Genomic DNA, 12,425 nt, shown 5'->3' on the forward strand with positions numbered 1-12,425 from the left:
GGGAACCGAACCCAGGCTGCCTAAGTGGAGTGTGCTGAACTTAACCACTAGGCCATGGGGCTGGCCCCCATACTAGACCCATTTTTTTTTTTTTTAAAGATTTTATTTATTTATTTTTCCCCCAAAGCCCCAGTAGATAGTTGTCTGTCATAGCTGCACATCCTTCTAGTTGCTGTATGTGGGACGCGGCCTCAGCATGGCCGGAGGAGCGGTGCGTGGGTTCACACCCGGGATCCGAACCCGGGCCGCCGGCAGCCGAGCGCACGCACTTAACCGTTAAGTCACGGGGCCGGCCCACTAGACCCATTTTTATGTTAAGTTTCTTGGCTCTGGATTTGGGGCACCACAGCCTTCTAGAGCAGATTTCTTGAGGGTGATTCTGTCTTCCCAATGGCTTCGGTTGGGCGTTTGCTGAGGGCTCAGTCCTGGGCTAGCCAGTGGCGAAGCTCGGATGATGATGGTGCTGTGACAGCAGACACTCTGGTCTGCTCTGGGTTATGCCTGCTCTTTCTCCTCAATGGTTAGAACTACCCTATGAGGCTGGTCCTCTGTCCCTAGGAACCAGAGTGTGGATGAGAGGTTGCAGTCACTTGCTGTAGTAAGTGGTAGAGCCAGAATTCCAGCCCAGGCAGTGGCCTCCACACTCTCTGCTCTGAACCACTGTGGCTGGCTGCTCTCCACACCCTTCTGACCTGCTGTGGGCTCTGCGCAGGGAGCCCAGGCAGGCCCAGGCCCTTGTTTTGTGCCTCAGCTCTGTGTTCTGGCTGCCAAGCCCAGCTCTTGAAGCCTGGAGTCCTGCCCCAGGCAGCCTGTGCCCTCTAAGGCTGATTGCTACCTGAGTGCCATCAGGTAGTTGTTTTTTTTTGTCCAGTTAGTCTGACATGAGCTAGAATAGGAACCTACTCTGATTTACTTTTAAGAAAAATATTGTGTGAGTCAAACGGAACACTTTTATTATGTTCCAGTGTCAAAAGGTGGTCTAGGGCATGTGAAGCTAAACTGGAACTTGGGGTTGTTAAATTTGCTGTTTTTTCCTCTGTCCCCACCTCAGCTGTCTGGCTTCCCCCCCAGTCATTTCTGTGGAAACTGCAGATTGCAGACACTGGCAGCCCCTTATTGCTGCACATCAATTTCTTGACCTCGACGCTATTGGCATTTTTGGCCAGATAATTCTTTGTTGTGAGAGCTGTGCTGTGTGTTGAAGGATGTTTAGCAGCATCCTTGACCGTCCCCAGTAGATGTGAGTAGTAGCCCACTGGTGGTGGTAATCAAAAATGTTTCCAGATAGTGTTAAATGTCCCTGGGGAGCAAAATTGTCCCCAGTTGAGAACTGCTGTTGTATATCAGTGGGCAGCTCTGGTCCTTACTCTCAACTTCTCCCTGGAGTCTGATGCTCTTGGTTGCACTTTCTTGGGAGGTGGCCGTCGTAGTGCACCCTTGGCGGATGTCTTCCCAGCTGGAACAGGTGCCTGCGTGTTCCTTGTTGCTAGCTGCTCTTTGGGGTTTTGGCGCTTTTACTGGCTGTCCCTGACTGGGGACTGTAGCTGTGCAGTGAAGATCCCACATCACCACATTGCAGCCAGAGGGGTCTTCCTAAAACCACCCCCCTCTGTACTTGGGCCTCATGTGACCGGTGTGGCCTGTTGCAAGTAGTGCATGTTATGGCTCAGCAGTGTTGCCCTCCACTAGTTCATCTTCAGGTGATAGCTAAATAAATTTACCGTTATTGCAGTGCTCCTTGTCATAAGCATGTAATTTGGACCAGGGCAAGGAGTGGGGTGCGGAGGGTAGAGATTGGAGTACTAGCCTGAGCATAAACCAGAACTGCTTTCTCACTTTCTTAACTCTTGGCTTTTTGCCCCCCACCACTGCCAACAGTCAGGAACTAATACTGTGCCAGGCATTGAAAGATCTGGTTTTAAACTTTGATGACCAGGTAACCTTGGGTGCATCGCTGAACCTCTGCCTGGGAGTCATCCTCAGCTGTGACAGGAGGGACTGTTTGTTTTCTTTTTAAGCTGTTTTATCCTCTTGCACAGGCCTGGCTTTGTGTTAGCTGCCTCAGGCGCATACTGGCAGCAGGTGGTAATCTCAGCTTCAAGAGTGATTAAGGAGGGCCGGCCAGTGGCTTAGCGGTTAAGCGCGTGTGCTCCGCTGCTGGCGGCCCGGGTTCGGATCCTGGGCGCGTGCTGACGCGCCGGTTCTCCGGCCTTGCTGGGGCCGTGTCCCGCATGCAGCGGCTGGAGGGATGTGCAGCTGTGACATACAGCTGTCTACTGGGGCTTTGGGGGGAAAAAAAATTTAAGAGTGATTAAGGAGATTGAGTAATGTATCCATGACCACATTGCTTGTTAGTGGTGGTGGAACCACTTAAGTTTCCTTGCCTCACTTTTGTGTTCTCCCCTTTAAAAATTAATCCTTTTCCTTTCCTTTCAGCTTTATCATTTTGTGATTCTGTCATTTTTGTGGTATTAGAACTGCCTCCTGTGACCTAAATCATTTTATATAAAACACCATAAATTGCCTCAAAAAAAACCCCCACAAAGCTGTAGAGGTGTTAGCATACTTATGTTAGGTTTTAAATATATGTTTCTTTTTCTTTTTGTTTTTCTAATACTGTAGTGTTCTAAGAACGGAAGCATCTGGGCTGAATGGAATTTAGCATCAAAAAAAGTCCTCTTTCTGTTCAGAAAGTTGTAAAGTGCATAAAGATGAAGCAGACACCAGAAATCCTTGGCAATACAAATGGAAAGACTCAGAACTGTGAAGTGAATCGTGAATGTTCTGTATTCCTCAGCAAAGCCCAACTCTCTACCAGTCTACAGGAGGGGGTCATGCAGAAATTTAATGGCCACGATGCACTTCCCTTTATTCCAGCTGAGAAGCTGAAAGATCTAACTTCCCGTGTGTTTAATGGAGAACCCGGTGCTCACGATGCCAAATTGCGTTTTGAGTCCCAGGAAATGAAAGGAATTGGGACACCACCTAACACTACCCCTATCAAAAATGGCTCTCCTGAAATTAAGCTGAGAATCACCAAAACATACATGAATGGGAAACCTCTCTTTGAATCTTCCATTTGTGGTGATGGTGCTGCTACTGTGTCCCAGTCAGAAGAAAATGGACAGAAACCAGAAAATAAGGCAAGAAGGAATAGGAAGAGAAGCATAAAATATGACTCCTTACTGGAGCAGGGCCTTGTGGAAGCAGCTCTGGTGTCCAAGATCTCGAGTCCCTCAGATAAAAAGGTATTTATGAGGAGTTCTGTCTGGGGCAGGGTAGAGTGCAGCAGCCAGTTCCAGTGAACAGAAGAACCATGTGAGGACACCTCCATGTGCTGGGTGGCGAGGGGAGGAGGTTGGGACAGGCTACTGTGTGTCTGCTCTCCAGCTCGCCCTGTCTGCACATGGCTGATGATGGAACCTTGGCTGTGGCTTGGGCCCCCAGCTCCACGATACCCTGATGTTCCTTCCTTTAGGCCTCACAGTGGCCTGCTGAGCCATTTGTGAAGCCTAGAGAGGTTAACTAAATGTTCAATATTAAAATGGCTAAAAAGAGGTAAAACCAGTTTCTGAACCCAGTTCTGACCATTTCCAGAGCCCTTAACCTTCAGAATATCCTGTTCTCATGTATCCCCTCTCAAAAGACGTTCTTTAGCCTGAGTATGGTCAATGGAGGTTCATTGGGATCTAGCGTGGGACTTCTTTAATCTGTACCATCTAAGGAGTGGGAAGCAGAGCTGTGCTGTACAGAAGTGCTCTGGTCATCTTTCCCACATGGTTCACTGTCCACTTACCCATCTCTTCTACCGGGTGGTCCCACAGATTGTTGGTCTCATTAAGGATTGGGGCTGTGTCTTACATCTTCATGTTCTTGGTTCCCAGCACAAAGCCTGACACTTGAACACACATGAATGAGCGTTCACACATCAAAGGCTGGGGTGGAGAACCCTAACTTATGACGAAAGAACATGGTGCTTTATGTCACCATGTCTTAAAGTGACACTCAGGATGGCCCACCACTTAAATGAGTATAAGCCATGTAAAACAGGCGAGGAAACTTGGCCTTGGTAGAAGGAACTAAGGAGGGTGCTACAGCCTCTCCTGTTCATTTAGGGGTAGACAAACAGGGTCTAGAAGCTGTCTGATACTCATTGGGCTTTAGTTGAAGCTCCAGGTCCACTTGCAGGAGTGGGGAGAGGGAACCTGAAACAATTTGGGTTGGTATCATCACCAAGGTTGGAATATTTAGTTTAAAATTGTAGTTGAGGAGTTTTATTTACAATTTCCACAGATATGAGGGAAAACGGTCAAAATTTCCTTGAAACTGTTAAAATAATGAAGAATTTTGAGGTTTTGAAAAAATGTTTTTTGAGTGCTTAGGAGCTGTTTAGCTCTTTCTAATGTAATTATAATGGTGAATTTTTTAAAAGACCAGCTTGGTGATCTGGGCTGATTCAATGGTTTTTGAAGTGCCCATGGTTGTGGTGAACTTCACTCTTTCATGTCGGAAGGGGCTGGTGCCTGTTATTCCTAGCTCTGCCATTTAGTTTTTTAAAAACTTGGAGAAGTCACTTAAATTTTGACTCTCTGTTTTTAGAGTGAGCATGATAATACTCATCCTCATGGGGTTGTCATGTGGCTTTAGATGACACAATAAATGTATAAGACTGGGATGCTATGGAATAATCTGAGACCTATCAGTTTTTGAAAGTGTGTAATGTGACAGCTCTGTGCCAGTCCGCACCATCATGCACACTGGTCTTTGTACCAACCAGTGAGATTTCAAGGCTTTTATCCTTGGTTTACAAATAAGAAAACTGAGGGGGCCAGCCTGGTGGCGCAAGCGGTTAAGTGCGCGCGCTCTGCTGCGGCGGCCCGGGGTTCGCCGGTTCAGATCCCGGGCGCGCACTGACACACCACTTGTTGGGCCATGCTGTGGCGGCATCCCATATAAAGTGGAGGAAGATGGGCATGGATGTTAGCCCAGGGCCAGTCTTCCTCAGCAAAAAAGAGGATTGGCAGATGTTAGCTCAGAGCCAATCTTCCTCACAAAAAAAAAAAAAAAAGAAAAAGAAAACTGAGACCCAAAGAAGTTCAGCAATTTGCCCAAGTATGTGGAGCTCTTAGGGGGAGGCTCCGGAATTGACTTAGGAAGTAGTCAGGGGCCATGCTGACTGTGCTTGTCCCACTGGAGAGCAGAACAAAGAGTGGTATGGGCGGGAGATTGCTCTTGTCAGGTGTTTAGCCTCTGACTGATCTGTGTTCTAAGATGGAAGAAACTGAGCCTCAGAGAACCCCAGGACTCAGATCACAAGTGGTAGAGCTGAGACTCACTCCCAGACCCTCCTAATGTCCTTGCCTTGCCACATTGGCTCCTTTCACATTGGATGATGCAGATGCTGCAGAGAACTGATAGACCCATGGCTGAGGGGCAGGAGGGTCAGAGTATGGATTCGGGGTTCTGTGAGAATTCTTCTCTGACCAGGTACATAAAGCATCGTTAAAGACCATCCACTGGGCTAAAGAAATAGATTTATGTAGAGAACTTCATAATGTTGAGCACCTACTGTGTGCCAGGCTTTAGCTTTAGATATGCTGACCCTTTAGCTAAGGGCAAGAGATAATTTCCATAAAGTGATATCAGGGCTATCATCTAAAAAACAGTGAGGGGAAGCATGCTCCTTTTTTAGGAGTGTGTGTGTGTGTATGTATGTGTGTGTTTTGAACCTCTAGCCTGGTTAATCCTTGGATAGAAGGCTGGATTTAGGGGTAGTTGTTGGATGTATTAGTATATGTCTTTTGTTGTTGTTCATTTTCAGATTCCAGCTAAGAAAGAGTCCTGTCCAAATACCAGCAGAGACAAAGACCACCTGTTGAAATATAATGTCGGCGATTTGGTGTGGTCCAAAGTGTCTGGTTACCCTTGGTGGCCATGCATGGTTTCTGCCGATCCACTCCTTCACAGCTATACCAAACTTAAAGGTATTGTGTTTTGGGGCTGTTTTTCTTTCTCTTCTGCACTTAATCTTTCTCATCTCCAAACTTCTTTCTTCCTCTTCCTTAAACAGCTCTCCTGTTTTTTTTTTTTTTCCCCTCCTTTTTTTATTGTGTTAAAATACACATAACATAAAATTTACCATCTTAGCCATTTTTAAGTGCACAGTTGAGTGGTGTTGAATACATTCACATTGCTGTGCAGCCATCACTACCGTCCATCCCCATAACTCATTTATCTTGTAAATCTGAAACTCAATACCTATTAAACACTAGCCTCAGTCTCCCCTCCCCCCAGCCCGTGGAAACCTGCATTCTGCTTTGCTTTCTGTAGTTTTGATTTGCATTTCCCTAATGATTAGTGATGTTGAGCATCTTTTCACGTTGCTTATTGGCCATTTGTGTATCTTCTTTGGAGAAATGTCTATTTGAGTCTTTTGCTCATATTTGAATCGGGTTTTTTTGTTGTGGAATTTACTGTGGTTCATTTTTGCAACTTTACCTAAACTTAATGATTGATTCAGATGTGACACATTGCCATTTCTTTTTATCTCCAACTCATATATGTACTTTATCTGATTGAATTAGTATTAAAGGAGAAGTGGTCTTTGCCTTGTATTGCTTTTCAGGTTTTATGATAAACATTTTATTGTTATTTAGATATACCATGATTGCATATTTCAGCATGGTTTTCAGAAATAGTACTTTATACTAAGTTTGAGTTATAAAAATGTCCCAGTTTATTTTATTAGGCCCGTGGGAAGAAGGAAAAAGACTAGAAATGATCATCTTTGGTGTTATGAAACTTGGGAATATAAAACTGGTACATGGAACAGTTGAAGAACATATTAAGAATGTAATATAAAAACTCATGTTTTTGGAGGAAAAAAGCAAGAGATCAGATGGTTTTAAATTCTTCTGGAAAGTTCTTCAGGAGTAAAGTTTGAATTTAGTTTGAGGAAGGTGAGATGTGGTGAGTGGAGAGTTGGAGCTGAGCCAGTTAGTGCTCCAGGAGACCTGAGTACCCTTCAGAAGTGGGGGCGACTAGAGCCGTGAGCTGGGCCAGGCAGCTGCTCTGGCCCAGTACTGCTGACCAGCCAGCCTTGTATGGCCTCTCAGCAGTATGTGAGTACATGTCCCCTCCTGGTCTTAGGCTGGAGGCCTGAGCTCTCACAGGAGCAGCATTGCTTTTCTCGCGACAGGTTTGGGTCCTGTCGGCTGGCCGTGGGAGCAGGTAGCTGCTGGGAGTGGGGTATGGTGGAGCCTCCCTGGCAAACAGAGACTTGAGAGGGGGTGGGTTCAGGATGAAGAAGACCTTGCTTGAGTCCTGAGTGCCCCTGCCTGAGTCCTGCCCAGGCCTCCTACCCCCGGGGGTGGTTGGACTCTGCCTCAAGGCACAGGCATGGATGTGTGCTCCACAGGACTTGTGGTGGCTGGAGAAGAGCCTAGGAACTGGCTTCAGCTCTGACTGCATGGGGGAGGACCTTTGGCATCCTTAGCTTGCCAAAATCAGGGGAGTTCCATCCTTCGGGGACCCCAGGATACACCCTAGAGGCATCTAGACTTGGTCAGAGTATGAAAAAAATACCAGTTGAGACAGAAGCTGGGCTGTCTCCCCTTTGGTTGGGAATAGGCCTTCATGCCTTGGCAGTCCAGGTGCAAACACATGGATGTGTATGAGGTGTTGCTGGTTCCTTCCCAGCTCTCTAAAACTGGGCATGGTCCTCACATAGCTAATCAAAGTAGAAGTCAGCGTGAGCTTCGTGCCTTCTGTGTCATTTGTCTGCATAGCACATCACAAGCAACTTCCTACTGATGCTTTTTTAGTGTCTTGGGATTTCTACTTTGTGTGGAGCTCCTAGCATCTCAGACCTTTGTATCTGAAGGAGTCTTTTGAATGTCTTTTTGTTCTGGCTACCAGGGTTTATTACCTCAACTTTAATTTTATCACATCTTACCCCTGATTTAGAGTTAAATAATTCCTGTAGTCTACAACAGCCTCTCTGAATGACATTCAGATGCACTACCATTTTTATCCATCTCTCACTTCCTGTGTCTTTTATTCCTGGGCCCTTCACTCTAGTTAAGCACTTTTATTCTTTTGCTTAAGACGTTGCAGTATTATTCTCCAAGTTGAGGCATGGGCTCTGGAGTCAGCCTGCCAGAGTCCAACTCAGTTGGTTGATCTGGTAATGAACTACTTAATTTCTTTAAGCTTTAGTTTCCCCATGTATGAAAAAATGAGGCTGATGATAACACCACTTGTTTGGAAGGTCTTAGCACAGTGACTAGTGAGCACTCAGATGTTAGCAATTGTTGTCATCATCCTATCCTCTTTTTTGACTTTTAAAACTTGAATTTTTATTGTAACTACCTCCTCTCCCCTGGTCACCTGTAGGGCTCTTTCCTGAAAACATTCCTGTTTGACGAGTTATTTCCCTGCAGGATCTTAGTGTTTGCTCATTTAATTTTAATAATTTTGTACCCATTTTTAATGCCTTTATGTCACCACATATTCCCTCAGTTTTCACAACAATGCCAAGTGATTACACTTGCATTCTATCTTGGTTTTGTTTTGAAATATTTTATTTATTGTTTGCTCTTTTTTTTTTTTTTTTGTGAGGAAGATCAGCCCTGAGCCAACATCCACGCCAATCCTCTTCCTGCTGAGGAAGACCGGCTCTGAGCCAACATCCATCGCCAATCCTCCTCCCTTTTTTCTCTTTCCCCAAAGCCCCAGTAGATAGTTGTATGTCATAGTTGCACATCATTCCAGCCGCTGTATGTGGGACGCAGCCTCAGCATGGGTGGAGAAGCGGTGCGTCGGTGCGTGCCCGGGATCCGAACCCGGGCCGCCAGTAGCGGAGTGCGTGCACCCAACTGCTGAGCCACGGGCCCGGCCCTCATTTGTTTTTTTATTTAAAAACCTTTCAAGCCCACCGTTCCAAGTGGGACAGTACAGTGGACACCCATCCACTCTCACCTAGATCTGTCAATCTTAAACATTTTGTTTTATCTGCTCCATCTCTTTCCTTCTCTATATAAACACACTCCCCTTTGCCAACTCATCTGAATGTAGGCTGTAGATGTCATGGCACTTCACCCCATGTCAGCAGGGATCTTATAAGAATACGGACAGCTTCCTAACTGACCCAGCACCCCAACCACATTGAAGGAAACATTACATTAGTAACATCGTGCATAGTTACCGTCCTTGCTCAGATTTCCCCAGTAATCTTCAGTGTTTTCCCGTACCTGCTTTTTGCTTCACTCTGGGATTGAACAGTCTGCCTGTGTTGCATTTGGTTGTCATGCCTGTCCAGGCTCCTGCAGTTTAGAACAGCACTCCCCACTCCTAGCTCCCTTCTTGACTGCTCTGGTCTCTCATGATCAGACTCAGGTCTGCATGGCCAGGCAGGAGCACCATGGAGGTGTTATTGTGGGAAGGGTCTCACACTTGGCCCTTTACTGAAGACTTTCTTGCACGAAGAAGGGGTGCAACCCCAACAGTGCTTCTCTAGGAATTGTTTTGGGATGCAGGGGAGGGAGCCCTTGTAATCACAAGCAAATCACCTTTAGAAAACTGATAATGTGTGTTTGAAAAGCAATTCAGAAGGAAGACAGCTGGGGTGAAACACCCTCCAGCTGGAAGGAGATTCAGATGACCTTTGAAAAGAAAAGAGGTCAGAGGAACCTGGGAGAAGAACGTGGGGGTGACAGAAGGACACATGCACTAGTTGAATCGCGTCAGGAGCTCCTGGTGTCAGATGTCCCACATCCCAGTAGGTGGTGGCAAACAGAACTCTCCAGTGGAAAGGCACGGTCCCTTTTTGTCATTAATGAATGATCTGTGGCCATGCTTGGAGACCAGGTTCCCTGATAGCCTTTCCCTGTGGTTTTAGTACTCCTTGATGATCTATTGGCTTATAAAATGGTAACTGTCCATTTTTATCAGGTTTTCTGTGTTTAATTAGCTGACAGTTTTCTGTGAAAGTAAGCTCCTTCCTAAAAATATTAGGTATGTATTACAGTCCTTGCTCTTCTTAATGTTCAGATTGTCCCAAATGTGGCCAGTGGGAGTCCGATTAAGTCCCTTTCAGCTTTCAGCTGTGTCCTTTTTTTTTTTTTTTTTTTGCTGAGGAAGATCAGCCCTGAGCTAACCTCCATGCCAATCCTCCTCTTTTTTTGCTGAGAAAGATTGGCCTTGGGCTAACATCCGTGCCCATCTTCCTCCACTTTATATGGGACTCCGCCACAGCATGGCCTGACAAGTGGTACATCGGTGCGCACCCGGGATCCGAACCCAGGCTGCCAGCAGCGGAGCGTGCGCACTTAACCGCTATGCCATGGGGCTGGCCCCAGCTGTGTCCTTTTGACATGTCTCAATCAGCACTTCCTTACATGTGGCCCAACAAGATGTTCCAGGCTCATTTTGTTTGCCCCAGTCTTGGAATTGGCCATTGCTTGGAGGGTCGTTTTAGTAGAGAATGGTATGTAGAAGCCCAGATCCTGGGCACTGGTTGTATCATTGCAACGGGAGAGAATCTACCAGAGCTGTGTGAAGTAGGTCTCCAGGCAGTGCTGAGACCTGGCTCCGAGTGGAGCTGTTGGGTCCATTTATGATTCCCCAACACTTGGCATGCAGCGCCCCCATGGTGGGTGTAAGATGGCGAGTGATGGGCATGCTTTGGGGGTTTAGGTATCCTTGTTGGGGAAGGGCAGGGACATTCAGAAAGGATGGCTTCTGGCGTGGAGCTGGCTGAGCATGGGGTCTTGTGAAGCAGGCACTTTTTTTCCCTGTAAGATGGAACTCCCTCACCCTACCCCCTATTCCCACCCCAAATTTTCTTTCTTTCTTTCTTTTTGTGTGTGTGTACTTCTTTTTATTTATCATGCTTGGGATTTACAGACATGCTTGAATCTGGATCTTGGTAATGCACTTAAATTTTCAAAATAGAAGTATAATATACAGGCAGAAGAGAACACAACTCATAAGCTGCGGCTCAATCTAGATTCCTTTGAAAGTTCAAATTTCCTTTGAAAATCTAAGTTAATGAAAGTCTTTTTCTTTTTTTTTTTGGTGAGGAAGATTGGCCCTGAGCTAACATCTATTACCAATCTTCCTCTTGTTGTTTGAGGAAGATTGTCCGTGAGCTAACACCTGTGCCAGTCTTCCTCTATTTTTTGTATGTGGGACACTGCCACAGTATGGCTTGACGAGCTGTGTGTAGGTCCGTGCCCTGGATCCGAACCCACAGACCTTGGGCCACCTAAGCAAAGTGCATGAACTTAACCACTATGCCACTGGACCAGCCCCAATGAAAGTCTTAATAGCATTTTTGTAATATATAGCAGCAGAACTTGTCTGGGATGCTGCCTACCAGGGCTTCTAGATGGACTAGCAGCTTTGAGGCCTGACCGTTTAAGTTGGAAACAGAAGATAAATGTGTGTTTCAGATATTATACTATGAAGAAAACTGGATTCTGTTGCATCTGGGAGCTTCACCATCTCCCTAGCACACCTGGATCCTACTAGTCTTCTCTTTAGATAACTAGGGTCTGGAATCAAGTAATTTTCTGTTGTGGAGATTTTTGTTGTCACTTTTTCTGTGTTATGGAAGGGAACCCTCATTGCTTTATTTCTAAATTTCAGCATTTTCTAAAAATATTCAGATAATCTGGCTTTCTCATGTCTCGGGTTATTTTGTAGTATCATCTCATTACTGTTTTTTTTCTTTTTTGCTTGTTCTATCAGCTAAGAGAGGTGTGTTAAAATCTCTGTGATAGTGGATGTGCCTTTTTCTACTTACAGTTTTATCAGTTTCTGTGTTACCTATTTTGGGGTTCTGGTGCCTGCCAGGGACTGAACCTGGAAACTCAGGCATAATGATGCTTGTCCTTTGTTTCCCATGGAACTCTGTGGTCTCATGTCCTTGTGACTTTGTTCCTGTGCTCTGTTCTTGCTTCTGTAGACACTTGGCTTTATCTACTTTTTTATTGCTTCTTTTCCACCCTAGAGCTTCAGCTCTGGGCAGCCTTGTCTCTTTGTGGGGTCGGTCCATTCTGCATGCATGAATGGCTGCTTGTCAACTCAAAGGCTTCACAAAATCTGGAGAGAAACTCTGGCTCAATCTAGCCCAGAGGGTCAGGAGCCACCTTGAGTCTAATGGGCCATAACGGGGAGGAAAGGAACATAGTGCAAAATTAGGTACCTGGGCTCTTGGCGGAGGCCAGGTTCTCTTGGAAGGGGGTGTGGGTCGAGGAGTCAATGACAAATATTTTCATACCAACTGTGATTAATGAACATCAGAAATCAGCCAGGAAGAAAGGAAGGATTACTAATAAGTGGTGCTGGGACAACTGGTTAATTATGTGGTAAAATAAAACAATGAGGTATTCACCCTCAACTTGGACCAAAATAAAATTTAT

At 45.8% G+C, this 12,425-nt stretch overlaps 1 protein-coding gene across 10 annotated transcripts in view; it reads left to right on the forward strand.

The window, feature by feature from the left end:
- Nucleotides 1-12,425, forward strand: part of NSD2 (nuclear receptor binding SET domain protein 2) — a 97,127-nt gene that overhangs the window by 18,732 nt on the left and 65,970 nt on the right. For all 10 annotated transcript variants that reach the window (XM_058546546.1, XM_058546545.1, XM_058546554.1 and 7 more), the window contains 2 exons: nt 2,623-3,248; nt 5,822-5,984. In XM_058546546.1, the coding sequence (XP_058402529.1) occupies nt 2,652-3,248; nt 5,822-5,984 (760 nt within the window). In that variant the 5' untranslated portion in view covers nt 2,623-2,651. The remainder of the gene's footprint in view (nt 1-2,622; nt 3,249-5,821; nt 5,985-12,425) is intronic.

Source organism: Diceros bicornis, chromosome 8 (genome assembly GCF_020826845.1).
Source record: "Diceros bicornis minor isolate mBicDic1 chromosome 8, mDicBic1.mat.cur, whole genome shotgun sequence".
NCBI lineage: Eukaryota > Metazoa > Chordata > Mammalia > Perissodactyla > Rhinocerotidae > Diceros > Diceros bicornis.